We start from the raw sequence: 19699 nt of genomic DNA, 5'->3' as shown, positions 1-19699 counted from the left end.
CCCGCTATGATAACATGCATCACAGTATGTCAACAAAACAACATAATTTAGTACTTTAAAAAAGATTTTAAAAAATTATTTAATTTATTTTATCTTAGAAATGTGTGAGAAGTGTTCATCCGCGACCTCAATAGCTTTGACGGCATATTTACCACATAAATGCCCCAACTTTGATTTACCATCAATCTGTCACTGCTGCTATACTTTGGTTACCCAAGGCACACATTCATAAAGGACACACATACACATTTGCAAAGTGAAGAGCACTTTAGTCGGACACCAGCCTTGAGTCAACAGCACTGGACAAATACTCCAGACACTATTAGGTCTGAAATGACAGGTTGAGGGTGACTGGAAGTGTTCAAAGGGGAAATTACAAAGTGCGATGCAGGGGACAGGACACCGAGCTATGTTTAAATCAGCTCACGAGGGTTGGCGTTAAGTTCCTGTCAGGGATGTAAATAAAGTAAGAAATCCAACACCTCATTGCTTTTGAACTGCAAAGTATAATTGCAGTCTTTTCAGTTTGTTACAGTTGCAACAAACAGGCAAAAATCACATTGTCATGACACTACCACAAGTGCCTAATATTTAGATGTATATCCTTAAAGTAGATCCACAAGAGGTTGACTAATTCTCAAGAATCGGAACCTTCTTGGTCACTAAATGCGTTACATTAACGTTCAGTTTGGACTCTAAGGAAAAACAATCACTGCACTTCCGGAATAACAAACAAAAAACAGACTGTGTACATGTATTTATACTGTTTATTCTGTATATTTTGTACTCTCATTCTGTTTTTTAATAGATATGTGTGCACCTACTTCACCAAAACAAATTCCTAGTATTCGTTTGATCATACCTGGCAATAAACCATTTCTGATTCTGAAAGCAAACAGCAGCATTATGTGTGCTGGCAAGAAAACACTCTGAATGCAACTTCAGCAGAACTTGACCTGGCATGACGGCTGTTGGCCTGAAGGGCACTTGCGGAATTCTGAAAGTAAAGCTGAGTGAGGGTGTGGTACTTGGCCTATTCCATTAGGGATTTTTTTTCCCCTGTGTTGACTATCAAAATGATACTTGAACATGCTGTAACTTCTTTACAGATCTTTGGGCTGCAGAAGAGGGCCAAGTACAGAGATCATGTCCTTATCTGAACCAACCTATTAGCCTATATGTTTGAATGGGTTCATTGGGTTCTCCATTATTGTCATGCAACAAATAATAGGAGTTAACACATAATTGAGCATGTACAAGTGTAGCATTGCCAACATGACATGTTTCCTTATAAAAAAGCATGTTATGGCTTGCCTTGCGACTGAAGGACAGCAGCATGACATCATATTAAATGTCATACAATTTAACAACGAGACACTTCATACAGTACAGTGCTATGTATGAAATACGTAAAAAAAGAATACACTTTTCTAGTGTTCTTACCATTCCATCACAGACATGACCATCCATTGTCAACCGAACTACTCTACTACTCTACTCTACCACCAACCGCAAGAAGAAGAAAACGCAACACCATCATGTATACATGTCAGCGGTGTACCATGGTGAAGTTAGTTTCACGTTGGATATTCGGCTCCATAGCTATAGCGGCAGTTCCCCCTCACTGTGCCCGGACTCCTGTGTCATTGTACGGGGAGCTCGCACAGGAAGTGCTGCTCTAAACACTAGTTCCCTGCACCCCCCCATTAAGGACATAAATTATTATTATTTATTCTAAATTATTTAAATGATTTGTACAAATTACTGTTTACGCTGTACATTGTTCATATTTGATGTAATCTATTTATTCTCCACATTATTTTATTATTATATAATATATAATATAAATATATATTATTATTTATTATTTATTATTTATTATTTATTATTTATTATTTATTATTTATTATTTATTATTTATTATTTATTATTTATTATTTATTATTTATTATTTATTATTTATTATTACACGGGAGCCAGGCAACGACATTTCGTTGGCAATTTCACTGCTGTGTTATTGTGCAATGACAATAAAGGAAGTCTAGTCTAGTCTAGTCTAGTCTAGTCTAGTCTAGTCGTTTATACTAGGGACAGTCAATTTACAATTTATATTCTAAAAATCATACCACAAATTGATCTATAACTATATCAAATGATTAGTCCTACCCTCAACGTATTTTAAAGTATTTTTTTTTCATTTTATTGGGTGGATTTTTTATTGGATTAAGAACCTGAGTCGCAGAGGTTTGTTACAAAAGTCAAACAATATTGTGTAATAAGGATTACATTCAGCAATACTTTGGTTGCATTATTTTTAATGTTATGAAGAACTGTTTTAATAACCACATTAAAATTCCCAAAATTTGTCAAATCGGAAGCCAAAAACTTGATTGGGGCATCCCTAGTTCTCACTTTGTAAAAGTAGCTCTCATAAAAAAAGGCAAGAAACCTCTAAGCTAAACTATTATAATATGTAATATAAAGTTGACTATATGGGTGTTATTTTATGTTTAGAGGGCCCTAATAATATTAAAGGATATATTTACAAGATCGTAAACAGGTTTTCGATGCCATAACTTCCATTTATAAAGAAGGAATGCTAGTCTGGAACCAGTTAACTGTGAAAAAGGGGTTACCGTACTCACCTTTGTGGTTTATATGCAACTAAACACAGTAATGACTTTGCATCCTCTTTGCTTCCAAGCTGATATTTGCACATATACTGCAGTTTTACATGCAAATTCAATCGTGTATCTTGGGGCACTGCAGTTTTAACATGACATGCATAGTCCACAGCAGTTTGAGATGCTCACTGATCAGACCAATTTCATAAAAATTGAAGAATGGAGTTATTTGAACTTACAGGGCTTTGTAAAATCTGTGTGACTCGTTTCTTCTGCTCCAGGACATTGAAGTCCTGCCGGAGATCAGGCGACATATTCCTGGCTCTGAGGTACTCCGGATCGTTGACGTTGACTCGGTCAAAGTAGCGCTCCTTCATCCCGCCACTGGGTGGGGGAGGGGAGGTCACAACCCCCTGGTGGCTGTCGACGCTCATGCCTGGTTGGCTTCAGTTCTTCGCTGAATGGCTGCTGCTATGAATTTGACCTGGGGAGAGGAAATAAACAGGAAAAACATGTTAAAAATAAGTAGGCCATCAAAAAAGAAAAAAATGTCAGTCGAAAGTGATATTCAAGGTGTGGAGCGTGTGTGTGCAGGGGTGTCTAACTCAAATTGCACAGGGGGCCAAAGCTGACCCACAACTCACCCCCCTCCAACTTTGTATCTTTCTTATTATTTATCCTGACATTTTCAAAACTTATTTTAACATACTTAACATATTTTAACCAACATAATTGGTGAACGAAGGGCACTTATAAGCGTCAAAGATGCTCGTTTGAAGTTGCCAACATGACTGGATATGCACCAATAATTCAAACTCTAAAAAAAAAATAATAGTATGCTTCGATTTTGTGAAAATGCGTCATTAGCATTGACAATCTTACAACTGTAAGATGTGAGGGCAAAAGCAACTGTATATTGTTATATGTGCAACCGGAAAAGCTTGCAGATTACACACTTCCCAGCATGCTTTGCCATAGTGGAAATGATCACTTTTGACTGTCGTATGCCTCTTTAAGGTGTTATATACACGCAGGGTGTAATAATTAAAGTGCTGCCATGTTTAAGCCATAGTCAACCACAAAACGGCGATCATTTATTGCTTTTTGAAAAACTGCAATAGAGTGAGGGAGCAATGTTTTGACCATGACGTAGCGAGGGAGGATGCAACCTACAGCACTTTTCATGTAAAAAAAAAGCAGAAAATATGACTTTATGCTGACAGTCACATTTTTAGTGAAGGGCTAAGTTTGAAAATGCAAGCTACCATATTTATACTGATTTATTGTTATAAAACACAACAAACAATACCCAGAAGTGGAAGGTAAGCAGATGAAAAACTCACTGAGGGAGAGTGGAACCGGACAAAATATAAAAATTGCTGGACTGGCTGCTGTAGAAGAGGCTAAGCTGCTGGTGTATTAGGGACGGGCGGGGCCTATGTGAGCTCTACCAGATGGCGTCTTGGTTCAAAGGGCAAACGAATGAGAGGAAGACATTATTTAGGAAAAGGAATCTTGCTTTTATACATCATCAAAAGCTAACGTCGCTTATGATGGCTCTGCCTGAGACTTCCTTTTCTCTATTTACAATTTCTTTGAAGGATTTGGGCTGACACAGATTGGTTAAGTTACACAGGAAGCTCAAAGGGGACTCAAAACCATGGGTGACATTAGAAGAGTGACACAAAGATCACTGTTTTAATAAAAATCCTTATTCCTCTTCGCTTATAATCGCCCGTGTAGGGTACTCAACATGCGTGGAGACTCACCAAAATTTGCAGATGCATCAGGACCCGCGAAAAATATAATATTTTGGTAGTCCTGGAACCCAAAGCTTAAAATTCACTCCTAACCAGGCCACCACTTTGGTGGATGGATTTGAAATCTGGTGGAGAATGTCTCTTGTGATGAACAAAAAGGCATCATGGCCCATGTTCTAAAAAACACAGAACCCTGGTTATTTGGGATAAAAACCAGCCACAGACCAAAGCTCATATTCTCGGACTTCGGCCAAATGAGCCCATATCGGAACTATGTATACTACACAGACGGCTGAGGATAATTTGTGAACAGATTTGGGCTGTTTCGCACTTCAGGCGTTAATAATCGGGTCTACGTGTCCGATTTCATTCATTAAAAGAGTTGCATTGATTTGCTGTGGTGACCCCAGAAGGGAAAAGCCGAAAGAGAAAGAAGACGTATGATATAGACAAGCCTGTTATGATGTCTATGATGTCATAGAGTTGCTACGATTGATGTTATAGTGATAAAATATATTATACCCAACAATAGTGTTGTGTAATACATATCTTGATATTCAGGCTTTACATAATGTTTGGGATGAGGTTTACACAGAACAAAGCCTGTGTGTGTTCACTGTGAGTCCTCACTATAGATGCCCTGAGGCCTGAACGCAGCATTGTTATTATGATGCCTGTAGTGAGATAATACAACCCTGCGATAAAAGCCTGTTGTTCAAGTCTGGAGCTTGTATGTTTCACCAAAACCTAAAGTAACATTACTGACACTACTATGTGTGACACTATACTATGTGTCTTTCAATTCTCTTCTTAATGTCTTGAAAAAAATAAATTAATTTTTGCTTTAAAATACATGAATATATACAGTATGTATTTTACTAATATTTTTGCATCTGAATGTGAAGCTTCTGTGATGAGACTCATTCATTTTCTACCACTTTTCCTCACGAGGGTCGCGGGTGGGGGTTGCTGGAGCCTATCCCAGCTGTCTTTGGGCGAGAGGCGGGGTACACCCTGGACTGGTCGCCAGCCAATCACAGGGCACATATAGACAAACAACCATTCACACTCACATTCATACCTATGGACAATTTGGAGTCGCCAATTAACCTAGCATGTTTTTTTGGAATGTGGGGGGAAACCGGAGTACCCGGAGAAAACCCACGCATGCACGGGGAGAACATGCAAACTCCACAAAGAGATGGCCGAGAGTGGAATTGAACCCTGGTCTCCTAGTTGTGAGGTCTGGGCGCTAACCACTCGACCACTGTGCCGCCCGGGATGAGACTCAACACCTCCAAATCAGATGGTTCTCAGTTGGAAAAGGGTGGAGTGCTCCCTTTGGGTTGGGAATGAGGTCCTGCCCCAGGTGGAGGAGTTAAAGGATCTCGGAGGAGTGAAGGATCTTCACAAGTGAGTGAAGGTGGGAGGTCGACAGACGATGATGCAGTCACTCTACCGGACCGTCTATCTATGGTCCCACCCTCACCTATGGTCATGAGGTTTGGGTCATGATTGAAAGAACGTGATCATGGGTACAAGCGTCAGAAATGAGTTTCCTCCGTAGAGTAACTGGACTCCACCCTAAGAGAAAGGGTGAGGAGCTCAGTCATCCGGGAGAGGGTCAGAGTAGAGCCGCTTCTCGTTCACATCGAGAGAAGCCAGTTGAGGTGACTCAGGCATCTAGTCCGGATGTCTACCGGACGCCTCCCTGGTGAGGTGTTCCGGGCATGCCCAGGCAGGAAATGGCCCCTGGGCAGACCTAGGTCATGCTGGAGGGATTATGTCTCACAGCTGGCCTGGGAACGCCTTGGTGTCCTCCCGGGGGAGCTGGAGGAGGTGGCCGGGGACCGGGAAATCTGGGCTTCCCTACTGAGACTGCTGCCTCCCGCAACCCGGACCCGGATAAACGGAGAAAAATGAATGAATGGATTTTACTAATAGGCCAAGCAAAGTCTGACAAGGAATAATTAGACCAAATGCCAACAATCTGCTAAATGCCAAGAATGAAGAAAGAAGACAACAATGTCTCGAAAGCTGCAGCGTCATTTGAATATGGACACCCCCTCTAAACTCAACTAGCATTCCTTTAGCGTTCCTTTTGTGTGCTTCAAAAGATCATTGTCCCCATCGTGAACTCAGCCTGTCATCAATGACGAGAGAGACTCTTCTTGTGGGGAAACCGATGGTGGCTGGATTAATGCTCATAAAAGAGCTTTGCATCTTTGCATGAATCTTTGTGTTCATCACTGATGCAGCCATTTCCTTTTTCCGGAGCTTGAGAAAACATGACGCCGGAGCACAGTAGTGTTCAAGTTGAAGCTTCTATGAATCAGCGGCAGAGAGAAGACTCGGACTGCAGGGCTCTACATTAAAAACAAAAATGACTTGCCCATGGGGAATCCTTAAGGTGAGAACGACTTGCCCGAATTTGCCCCATGTAAAATGAAAAGCCTGCCATAATGATATCGTCTAATTTTTTGTGGCATCACATGAGAATCTCAAATAAAGATGAAATGATTATCATTTCTTGTGGTTGTTTTCCTACATAGATCATGACATTGCATGGAAATCTGGATTGTCAAGAGACTTCGAGGCACTTTGCCTTTTATAAGTTGTGCACCACAATGAAACATTATTGAATAGACACATTTGTGTACTAGTAAAGTGTTTTTAATCCAGAAAACAAATGCTCAATGGTCAAACAATAATTTGTGAAGCAAAGGTGAGAAAAATACACAGAGAAATGGAACCGCTAGATTTTGTAGCTTGTGCAAAATCAGCACTTGGTATTGGATCTAATCGGTGGTGTTTCATTGTGACCACTTCAAATTGTCACAGCAATGTGATTCACTCACCTTTGCCATCATTTGATTTGCTGCCGCTAATAAAATACTTGTTTAGGAGGCACTGGTTCATCACTTTTTGGTGTTTTCATTCAGAAGTTGTTGAAGAATTAGACCATGTTGGAAGGGACGCCATGATGGATGTTTTCCTAGTCAAACAATCGCTGATTGGTTGATCGCGAACAAGAACGGGTGTGGGTAAAACTGCGGACCGCGGTCTAAATAAATTATTCTGATTGGTCCATTTCAAGATTTGCAAGGATCGGTTTGCAAATTACCACCGGAATTACGCAGTCCGTGTTTCACCAACACACAACAAGAACCGCTTTAAAAAAAAACTCTTGGCAGTATGGCATTCCAAAGTGCACTTGCCCGACGGGAATATCACTGATTGGATTTACTTGCCCCAATTTTGTTTTTAACTTGCCCCGGGCCATCGGTAAATCGTTATTGTCGAGCCCTGGACCGTGTTTACTCAAGAGGTGCTGGACCACAACCTGTACCCTGAGGCTATGTGACTAAAAAACGCTAACCTTGTGACCTTCAGTGTTCAACCCCCAACCCTTGTTCACTCAATTTCGGCACTACCTTGACATTAGCAGTCTTGAAGCCAAACTTTCTCAGCTCATTGAAAAGCTAAACCAATCAGTGCTGGAAATCCACACACACACAACAGAATGCTATTGCATAAGAGGTAAAGATTTAGTCACAATTACAGTTGATCCGCTGGAATCTTGTGTTTACAGTCTGGCCACCTGTGTGTGTTTCTGCCCTTTGGCACAGTGGGAGAATGTTTCTGCATCTATGAGTTCAAATGAGACCAATTAACAAAATGGTGGTAATTGAATCAGTGTTTGACCCATTTTAATGAATTAGGGTTGACAAGTCCTGCTCAGCGGCAGCAACACTAATTGCTGCTTCCAAAATAACAATTGAAATTCAAATGGACATCCTTCTGGAAGACATATTACAGAACTGTTGTATTATGTTACATTTGTTGATTGACAAGTGTTTTTGTCACATGAGATCTCAGTGACGTTGATGCATGACTGCATCCTTTTTTTTTCTTCTTCTTCTTTGTAGAAACAGCTCCCGCCTTCTGTCCCAATTATGACAGCTTACTGTTCATGAGCAGGAATGTTCACCGATGATGCCGCGGTGCTCTAATGACATTTGTAGCTGGTTAGTAGCTAGAAAACATATACGACGCAACCTTCCACGATCTATCTTATACCCATTTTAACCTTTATTCTCATCCCCACATGCTTTGAACGTTAATTAATAATAATGTATTGTTGTAGTACTTAAAAACAGTAACTTGCGGTCAGAGGAGACACACTATGACAACAACAATGGTGGGAGATTCTTAACCGTTAGCATGGTCAGACTGGGACAACTGTTATTCGAGAGGAGACTGAGGGCAGCAAGAAAATGGAACGCTGCAGGAAAGTGGCGGCTGTGTGGTATAATCCAGCATGGTTCTGAGCTAAGGCAGAGCAACAGAATACAGAGGAACCTCGGTTTGCATCAGTCTGGTGTTTTTAAATATAGACCTCCCTATAGTTTTTAAATAGACCTCACAGCTAGGAGACCAGGGTTCAATTCCACCCTCGGCCATCTCTGTGTGGAGTTTGCATGTTCTCCCCGTGCATGTGTGGGTTTTCTCCGGGTACTCCGGTTTCCTCCCACATTCCAAAAACATGCTAGGTTAATTGGCGACTCCAAATTGTCCATCGGTATGAATGTGAGTGTGAATGGTTGTTTGTCTATATGTGCCCTGTGATTGGCTGGCAACCAGTCCAGGGTGTACCCCGCCTCTCGCCCGAAGACAGCTGGGATAGGCTCCAGCACCCCCGCGACCCTCGTGAGAAAAAAGCGGTACAAAATGAATGAATGAATGAATGAATTATAATTATCATCAATTACAATTAAGTGTTTAAAATAATCTAATTTGATTTAACACCAACTAATTGACTAATAAAAAAGTAAACACAGATGCCCAAGCAGAGATTCCGACCCTGGTCTCATCAATCTACTGACAGTGTTAACCATTCTGCCACAATGTGGCAAATACATTGTAGACAACTCTTTGGTCTATAGTATTACCATATCTAACTTATTGTATTTGCCTCATTTACAGAACAATGGTGACAAGATGGGCTGCTCACACCGCAGTTAGAATGTTAGTTAAAAAATAACCCAGCCACTTGACTGCGATGGGAGTTACAAAAGCCAAATTGGCTGGGCTGTGGGACTTCTAGTGTAATTCGTTTCGGGCGGTCTGACTCAAACCGAAACATTTCCCATAAGGAATAATGCAAATCAAATTAATACACCTAAAAATGTTTTTTCAGTGTTAGCATTATATGATGCACAAAATTATTTAAAGTGCATAAAATGACAAATAAGAGATGAATCAGGATTTAACGTCTTGATTGTTGATGGCTATGTGGCGTCGACGAGGAACAACAAAGATCCATACTTCTTAAATTAAATTGTGTTTACCACCTTTTGTTATCTACTATACTAGACTTGTGGTCTAACTTTGTTAGTTAGCAAAGAACTACAAGGGCAAGAGCTGATGATGTCACAGATGGGCAGCAGTGCTGGAGGATATTGACTTCTGGTTCCGGTTTACCGTATAGTCTAGTTGAGACTAAATTAACAGTGCCTCTGCTGGCGGCAGCCAAGTACTGCACTGAATTTTGCCTCAGTTGCTTCAAGACATGATAAATAATTTCCACCCAGTTTACATAATGCAAAACTATAATAATAATAATTGCACATGGAATGCATGGAAGTGCAGACTATTTCGTCCTTGGTGGAGGTCATTCTAGTTTGCAGTAGGGACACTGCAGGGCAATACCGCAGACGTATTTTTTCCATGCTTGGGGAACACTTCAAAGTCCGACTGCTTGTGTATCTATGGGCTGCCACCTCTAAAAATAGACAGCCTTGCGGGTTACATTACTACGCCAACTGTAACAATACCAGGAAAGAATCTGTACGGCAGCTAATTATATCCATACACACACCCACGTCTCAAGTCTACTCGGTGATTTACAGACCAAACCCATCAGTGCATGCCCATATGCACACATAAACAGAGTGGTGTGTTCCAATTTTAAGGCCGCGTGTGAGCCAAAAGCTCAGCAGCTTAAATGGAGAAAAGACACACAAATGCAGATATGTGTTTTTACACTTTGCCAACGAACATCCATGCGCACTATGCACGACTTATTTACGTTTGCTGAAAATAACACCCAAGTGTTGTACTCCTCCACCTGTACCGCCCTTTGCATAGAGACTCCACACATGAGATAATAAGCAGCGATAATCTCCTCTGGCGCTCACACTCACTGCACAGTTAGCGCCATGTGTGTTTATAGTGCAGCAGCAAGCACCCGAGCAAACCCAATGCTAGCATGGAATTCCCCGAAAATTGCACATCAGTTTCAGGGATGGAATGACTGGAAGCCTGGCAGATGTGGTAGACGTACAGTACACAACACAGGACATGATTGAGTTTCATTCATGTGGGGGACCATAACACAGCTGGTAGTCAAAAACACACTACCGCAGACAGATTTAGGAGAGTGGAATCCAACAGCCAAAACAGTGTATACATATATATTTATGTAGTAACAGAACCAACCTTGTACTTCCTCCTCGGTCAGTGATAAGGAAATAACTGGCAGGGGTGGTAGGTGGCAAAGCAAAAATAAAAGCACATGTCTTTTTCTCCCTTTTGCTTGATATCAGAAAAAAAACTCCCACTCACAGAGCAATGATGATTACGAGAGCAGCAGCCGGATATGAACCAAAATAATCAGAAATATAAATCACTGTACTTGTCTGTCTAGAGCCTCCATTCAGATACTCTTTGGTAAGCAAACTGCGGAGCTGCTTTCTCTTGTGGATTCCTGTCCGGGCTCCTTTTCTCCTCGTCGTTCATTTGAGAAAGAAGTATCAACAGCTGTGAGTGTGTATGTGAGAGGATCACTGTGTGTGTGTGTCCTCTGGAAATGAGTGTATGTGTGTGTGTGTGTGTGTGTGTTTGTGTGCGAAAGAAGCTAAAGGAACCACGTGATGCAGGCTTAATCCCCCGCCCAGTGGCTCTCACACACGCATACACACACATAGGTCCATGCAAACACACACACACACCCACTGACCAATCAGAAGCAGGCTCATACGATAATCACCCCTCCTACTCCTCCTCCTCCTCCTCCTCTCTAACTCTCTCACTCTCTGCTCTTTTTCGTTTCTCATTTTTCTTTGATCATTTCACAATCTAGTCTCTCATCCACATTCCACAATCCTGGCTTTCTTTAGGTCCCTCATTCACACGACCCGGACTGCTGCCTTCAGGCAACTGGACTTATGACTGGATTATGACTGCAAACTGATAATGATTTATAAAGACAAACATGGTCAGGCAAAATTCTCTGACACATTCGTAGGTTAAATAAAAGGCAAAAAAAGTGTTTTTATTTTCGAAAAAGTACATATAATGCCATTTTGCTTAGTTTCTTTATAATGTCATTGTTTTTCTTTTCTTTTTCAGTCCAATGGTGCTTTCATTGTGGAAACGTTTATTAAAACCGACAAATCTGTAACTCCAAAACAACAAGCTTTCCGTTGCACTTCAATAGAGGAGAAATATGATCTCAGGGAAAAACTGAATTAGAAACACTTATATGCTAGGACTACGTTAAAAAGCCATAGCATTTCAGTATGTGGAATCAAACTATGGAATGGATTGAGTAAGGACCTCAAACAATGCACAACGATGAGCCAATTCAAGAAACAATACAAGCAGTTGATGTTTGCTAAATACAAGGATGAAGAGTCTTGAACCAGTCATGATGCATTATTAAAACAAACAAACAAAAAACAACCTTAAAGTGTATTATGGAAAGCAGGAAGTGAACAAATGTAACAGTTACTGATTGTAAAAGTACCAGATGGAGGGCTAGGATTTAATAAGCTTTGCTTCTTCCTACTCCTTTTGGACATGTGGAACTGTGAACTGATTATGTGATGCATTCAATTGTAATCTGATGCATGTTCAAATGAAATTAAACCATTACCATTACCATTACCAATCTTGGTAGACATGATCCCGTTCCAGGTTCCCAACTTTAGAGCTACTGGATCTGCATTGAAACGAAAATCAACAGGTCGACCTCACACCGCCAGAACTGATTTAATTTTTAAAATATAATGCAACAGAATGGCATTATATGTACTTTTCGAAAATAAAAACACTTTTGTGTTTCTTTACTTTATTTGCCTTTTATTTAACCTACAAATGTGTCAGATCAAGTCACGGATTCAGCTCAACTTCTTCAAATTGAACTGTGACAAATCACATCATCGAGCCAAACTCCCTCACAAGCACAACCAACAACTTCTCCCTCCTCATTGACACCACCACCTTCATCTCACATACGTAATCTCAGCATATTCCATCTAAAAAAAACATTGGCCATCTTTGCCCTTCCCTCCACCCTCATTCATGCCTTCAAACTTTACCGTAACTGCGTTTTCCATGGACTTCCATGCACAACCCTCATACAGATAAGGAATGTTTTTATTGCTGTATTGTATATCCTTGTATATCCTGTGTACAGTTCCAACTTACTCCAAAATTCAACTTCAGTGTGGTACGAACGGAACTGCTTAAATCGCCGTTAGTAGCAGAATCATCTACTTCCTAATGATTTCTTTTCAACTTTAACTATGTCTTGCTATACTGTATGTGTTTCACTGTCTTGTGTTCTGCCACAGGGCTTGAGCAGCAGGTTTCTGCACCAAAACGTTTAACGAAGAAGACATGCCACGGGTGATAACAAGTCATAAAACAAATACCTGGTGTCATCTATCAGTTAAACTCACAATGAACTTTTGTTGAGGCATGTAAAAAAAAAAAAAAAGAAAACTCTACACTATCTGTTCACCTGCTCCAAGCCATAAACCTGCCAGGGTGATGCATTAACCATAATCTCACTCTGCCTATCTAAATTTGTTTTGTGTAAAATATGTGAAATATGCAACCCTGCCCCCCTCTTGCTAATCTTACACATCTGCTGTTCTACTATGTAAAAAAAAAATGTATGTTTGCCAAATATATATGTACTGTAAGTGTGGGAGGTTGGGGATGATAGATGTAATGTCGGCATTACAGTATTAGTACATGAACGCTTTAAGGGTTTAGGTATGTTTATCATGATAAAAGTTAAAATGAGAGACAGTGATGGACAGTTTGGACTCTTCATAACTTAAAAGGTACAAGTCCCTGTATAACTCACTTCTCATTACTGCATGTAATGTAATGTAATATCCATAAATGTTGTTATCAGTCATGGGCTGCGTGTTGCAGGCTCCAAGAAAATGCATAAAAATCAGTAGGCCTTTAGGGTATTTCAACAAGACGCAATACCGAATGACTTACCCAATATCCTGGTCTCACTTTGCAATGAAACTGCAATCACCTGAGTAACAATGTTGTTAAACAACATACACTGTATTCCTTGTCTCAGTTTTCATACACCGTTTTGGTTATCATACAACAGAGTGTGTTGGTGACTCACTGATCATGCATTTTTTTATTGAAAGAGACGGCTAAATAAGCTTCCACAGAGAGGGGAGCGAACGCAGGTGCTGTTTGTTCACCACTTCTCCACCTCTGACTTGGTGATTTTCTATTTAAAATTTGTTAGCATACAACTTTAAAGGGATAGTTGGTATTCGTTTGACATTAAGTTGTATGGCATCCCCATCGCTAGTGTAGTCTGGCTGCTCAGTACAATATTAAAGCATAACAAAACTTCCCACAGAAAAACAGTTTCTAAATCGAAAATCTAGTATATAATAATGCAAAGTCAGCCAATGTCAAAGCAATCCTCATTTGGATCAGCCTCAACATGTACACCTTCATACTGTGCACCTTCATACTGTGCACCTCTGGCATATGTACCTGCACATTTTGGAATGGGAACAAAAAAAAATAATTCTGGGTTCTGCACCGTTTCACAATCATCCACAAAGATTTCTTGAATTCCCCGGTCCATTCCTTTCCACCACACACTTACAAACACAACCTATTTGGCAAAGGTAATACAGTAAACCTCGGATATATCGGATTCAATTGTTCCCACTGGTTTTGTCCGAAATAAGTGAAATCCGTTATATGCGTATACCGGAAAATGTCCGTTTTACGAATATATCGGATTTATATCCGGTATATGCGTAAATCGGATTTTATCCGTTATAAAAAGGCACTTCCTTGACTATGTTTCCAATGTACCTGGACTGGGCAATGAAAAGAGACGTAAGGTAATGAGAATTTAACTTTATTGGACTCTGAGCATAACAAATTGTTAATTAAGCTAGGCCCTGTTACGCCCGTCAGGCCTACGTTATTTCCAATAGTGAGGTTAAGATCTCATTCACTGCTGTGCTAGTATTATTGACGTCACTCACTTTTATATTTGTCCTAAATCTGGAGCCAGGAGAAAGACAATAGCCAGTGACATCAACAAGATTAGCATAATGTAGGCCTACGTGATCGATTCCCGCGCCCGCCAAACCACTCCTAGCGACGTGAATATAAATCGCGCAGGCAACGCTGCAAATGAAGTCGTATAACGGCCTGTCACGATTCGGCGAATCGGAGCGCCACGATGGCCATCCGATATATGCGAGGGAAATTTAATGGAAATGCATTGGAACGGGACTGGAGATTTTGTCCGAAATAGGCGAAATCCGTTATAAAAAATCTGATATATGCAATGAATTTTTATTGGAAATGCATTACAGAAACATCGGTTCTTTTTTTTCCGATATATCCGAGTCAGATATATCCGAGGTTTACTGTAACACATTTCATGGTTTATGACAGTACAGTCAAACCTCACTGTAAGAACGACAAAATTGGTGAAAACTCCTGGATGGTCGCGATTGGCCAACATCACATTGCAGGGTGCAGCTTGTGAAACGGGTACTTTTTATTGCAGTGTTAGGCTGTGGTCAGCCTCCCTCATGTTTTGAGACATAACTCCAAAAAAAAAAATAAAAAATCATGATGCAATCGATTGTGATACAGAGAGCTGAGAAGCAAAAGGACATGGACTTGGTATAAACATGTTCTGGTATGAAAGCTATTCTTAAATTACTTCTGTTGTGTGGAAGTGACCTGTCAGTTCCAGCTTATGACGCTTCATATCACTTATAGCATGGAAGCGGATCATGCATTGCTAAACATATTCACATCTTTTAATCAAATGAGTCAAATGGGCATGTGTAAGCAAACTGTCCCAACTGCTGACTTTGGCGGATGTCTGCCTGGTATAAACAACCTTTTTGATACAGATCTTGGATCTCATTGGGCAGATGTTTCTATTCTAATGTGTCCGGCGAGTACAGGATTACCTCCCATTTGACTGTTGTAAGCAAAGATCACCATGACAACTATTTCAAGGGGGGGGAAGTGGTGACAGCTATGGCTGACAAATAACTTTAGGCTTGTCTCCTACAGATAACTAATCACAGCTCAGAGGCAACCAAAATCACTTATTGCTTCATGTTGGCTCATCAGAGAGTACGGCCCACTGCTTCCGCTTCTGCGTGTATTTTCATTAAACCAAAAGATTAATGTATACGCTGCCCACGAGTGCACCTTGAAGTAATCCCATACTTGTGTTGATGTCATTCACACCCTCCATGACCCTTCCAATAAGCTGTGGACAAGAAAGAAACAAAACCCAACAGAGGAGGACCTGCGCTAAATGCATACCGGTATCCATTTACAGGAATGCAAAAACACTTGAGCTCATGACTAGGACCCCTGCTCTTTTTCCCAAGAACAAAAAGGCAAACTGGGGTGGAGACCTGGTGAGAAACGGTCATTCTAAACAAAATACATGCTATGATTGAGAGAGAGCGAGAAATACTTTTTTACCCCATTATTTTACTTTGAAGTAGTTAAACAACCAAGGTATGCTAGTGATGCATATTGATATCTCAACAGGAATGACAATAAAATGGTTGTAGAAGCAACTACTTGTGGTATATTTACATCACAACTGCCTGGTTACAGTTTTTATCGATTGTTTAAACACATTTTGTGAAAAGATGCCTCATATTCTCAGAAGTCTACACACAAATCAAAAAATCACTCACACATTTCAACCCCTCAATTTTTCTGCAAAATGAAACTTTACATCCAAAACAGTCTTCATTCAATGCTGGAATTTTGTGCAGAAAAATAAAAATTAAGATATTTGAGAACAGTGGAATGTTTTATCACAGCTTTTATTGTAGAAAATCGGAACCAAATCACTGAAAAAGTTTGTATATTTTTCTGTTTTTAATAAATGCGTTTTTTTTTGGAAAAACCTGATGCGGTCCAGCCTTGCCCAGACCCTAGCTCCAGTGGCCCCCAGGTAAATTGAGTTTGAGACCCCTGGTCTAGATTCTGGTAGAAGGAATTTTTGACCATTCCTCTTTCTAAAACCTCTACAGTTGAGTTTTTAAATCTTAATTCTTCTCAAAATTGTGTTTTGTTTCCAAATGACGCACACAAACCACTATATGAACAAACATTTATATGAACCAGTTAAACACTGATGTGCTCAGTGTAAAACACTGTGATTACATCATATTCATCATGACTTGGGCCTTTTTGTGTTCAGTGTGACACTTCTTGCAAAATTGTTTTTTTGGGTTTTTTTTTTTTACTCAGAACACAAAATTACACAGAAATATATATTTTTAATTTTTCACAGAAAAACAATCTACGAAGTGTTCATTACAGCCAACACAAAGTTCCACATACAGTGGTCTGCATGTAAATGTACACAGCTTCAGTTAAAGAAATAATAATAATCATCAACAAAAAAATCAATCAATAACAAAGCAAAAGACTATGCTGCATGACAGCTTCTGTTTGGGTCAGGCCACAGCACCTCATCTACATCACATGCAAGGTTTTCTCTGGCCAAGCAGCGGGGGAAATATCGCTTAGCATGGCAAATCCAGCCATGGAAAGCATCCGCTGGAATCTCTCTACATGCATCTTCCCATAGCTTGGAGAAGGGGATTGTGTGTTTGTGGATTTCTGACCCTTTGCCCAGCCTCCCTCATTGTTAGACCGCTAATTGTAAAAATGTGTGACAGGAGTGTGAATAATAGGAATATTAATTTGACTGTTTTGAGTGGCATTGTGTTCTTTGTGAAAACAAGAAGTTTACTTCATGAAAATTGTGTCAAAATTCATGGAATTGTGTGTAGTGTTTTGAAAAAAGTGTGTTGTAGATCTGCAGTCTGATTGTAAAGCAGGAATTGTGCTTCTAGTTTAGCGGACTTGGTTCATGGAGTTGGTGCATTGGTTATATGTTGTGGTCATTGTGTCTCAGGCATCACAAATTGTGTGTAAACAATCGAGAAAAACTGTGGGGACATTTTTAAATAAAATAAGCATTTAAAAATGATTAGCATTTAGCCTTTGCAAAAGTGCAATAACAAGTGAAGCAAATGCCAGTATCTCACTTCATGTAAACAGAGACATACCAGCAGGCCGGGGTGTCTCTTTGTGTTGTTATCAGCCTTTACGACTCAGATAGCAGATGTGGAACTATGTAGGTTATAGACTTGATATTTTTTTAAAGCCTGCAGCATTAAAAATCTAGTGCAGACATGCAAAGACCCACACAGGTTAACACACCCATACCGAGAAAGCTGTCACTCAGCTGTTTATCCCGTTCTTAACAGCCCGTCTACTTTTACGTGAGAGTGGGAGTGATGTTAAGCAGCCGCTAATTCATGTTTGAGAGTTAAGGAGGCATTTAGTGGGACGCTAACGTCTAATGTACTAAGACTCGGTCTCATTCATCTCCTGGAGCAATGATCAATGTTGGTGTCGAAACCGCTGTGTTATTTAGTAATGAGACAAGGAGGATGTGGGGGATGACCACACATTGGCCTTGTGGCTATGGGGTTGACAAATATTGACACAGACAGCTGAGGACAAGCGTTAAAGAGACAAAGGGATGAGGGTGCCGATACCACTTTTTCCACCTCTGATATGACACCGTCATTGCAACCTTGAATGTAGGCCAATACCGATATCGGTTCGGTATTAATACAAATCATACACTTTTATGACATGCTTTGTCTCCACACATTCTCTATGAAGAGACATAGAGCATCCATGGGTACAATTACCTGCTTAGTCAAACCTTACAGTATTTAGTGAGGAACCAACAGGTTTGGGCACCCTTGATCATTTTCAAGATTTTCCTTTAAAAATCACTGGTTGTTGGGATCATCCATTTCAGTTAAATATACCATGTAGCAGGTCAACACAGTGATAGATGAGAAGTGAAATGAAGTTTATAGGACTTGCAGAAAGTGTGCAATAATTATTTCAACAAAAGTAGGCAAGTGCATAACTTTGGGCACCCTGACAGAAAAATGACATCAATATTTAGTACATCTTTTGCAGAAATAAACACTTCCTATAGCTTCCATTGAGGGTCTAGATCAGGGTCTCAAACATGCGGCCCGCGGGCCAAATGTGGCCCGCAGGATACTAGTTTGAGGCCCCCGCCTTGATATGAAAGTACATGTTAGTGCGGCCCGCGCAAGTTTGATAAGGATGCTGTATGGTATCATGTACCCAGAAAAAATTATTACGTTTGATTAATGTTCATGTTAAAGGTTAAATAACTGTTAATAGTTATCCTCCCTATCCGTGTGGAAGTGGTAGGTTTTTGGCTATTTAAGTTTAAAGGAAATAACTTGAACCTTTACCGTTTAGGTCGCTAGCTCTCTAGTTTGCGAGTTAGCATGTGTCTCAAGACCCTGCAGTTGCGCAATATGTTGTAAATAAAAAAAAGTATAAATGTGACTATAGTTGTGTTTTGTCATGTCTACAGGGCTCTAATAATGCTTTAATTTTAATCTGAAAAAATAATTTGTCTACCCACCAACTATATGTGGTTTCTTGAGTTTTTATTATTTGCCGTTTTATTATTATTATATTTATTTATTACTGATTAATTTTCTTTATTCTTGAGCTATAGGAGCTGTAGTTAACTATGTTATCCATTTGACCAAATGACAGCTCATGACTTTCCGTGGAACACAGGCATGAGAGTTAGTGCATAATGTTTTAGTGCATGCAAACATATTAACTGCTAAGGAATTATGAGCAGATTGCATATTTTGCAATGAGATGAGCACTATCAATTAGAACTGCATGGTCATACAGAACCAAATATATACCCCTAATGGTTGGGATTGACTGTATATGAACTAAATGAGCTTTTCAACAAAGCAATCAGATTCCGATAATGTCAGCTCAAATTAAACTTAACAGGTTTTTGAGTATTTCACATTCAGTATGACATCAATTTAACACTCACTTTTGGTGAGTATATGAAAATAGTTTGTAAAGTTGTAA

The 19699-nt window shown here is 40.0% G+C and overlaps 1 protein-coding gene across 11 annotated transcripts in view; it reads right to left on the bottom strand.

Moving 5' to 3' along the window:
• The window catches only part of add3a (adducin 3 (gamma) a), a 94809-nt gene that overhangs the window by 32146 nt on the left and 42964 nt on the right, over positions 1-19699 (bottom strand). For 5 of the 11 annotated variants that reach the window (XM_058064919.1, XM_058064995.1, XM_058064742.1 and 2 more), the window contains one exon: positions 2864-3108. In XM_058064919.1, coding sequence (XP_057920902.1) covers positions 2864-3058 — 195 coding nt within the window. In that variant the 5' untranslated portion in view covers positions 3059-3108. Of the gene's footprint in view, positions 1-2863; positions 3109-10885; positions 11354-19699 lie in introns of those variants that run through there. The other 6 variants (XM_058065221.1, XM_058064836.1, XM_058065081.1 and 3 more) reach the window with 6 other exon arrangements.

The sequence above is a fragment of the Doryrhamphus excisus genome, chromosome 1 (assembly GCF_030265055.1).
Source record: "Doryrhamphus excisus isolate RoL2022-K1 chromosome 1, RoL_Dexc_1.0, whole genome shotgun sequence".
Taxonomy (NCBI): Eukaryota; Metazoa; Chordata; class Actinopteri; order Syngnathiformes; family Syngnathidae; genus Doryrhamphus; species Doryrhamphus excisus.
This window is presented reverse-complemented; position numbering and strand designations above follow the sequence as displayed.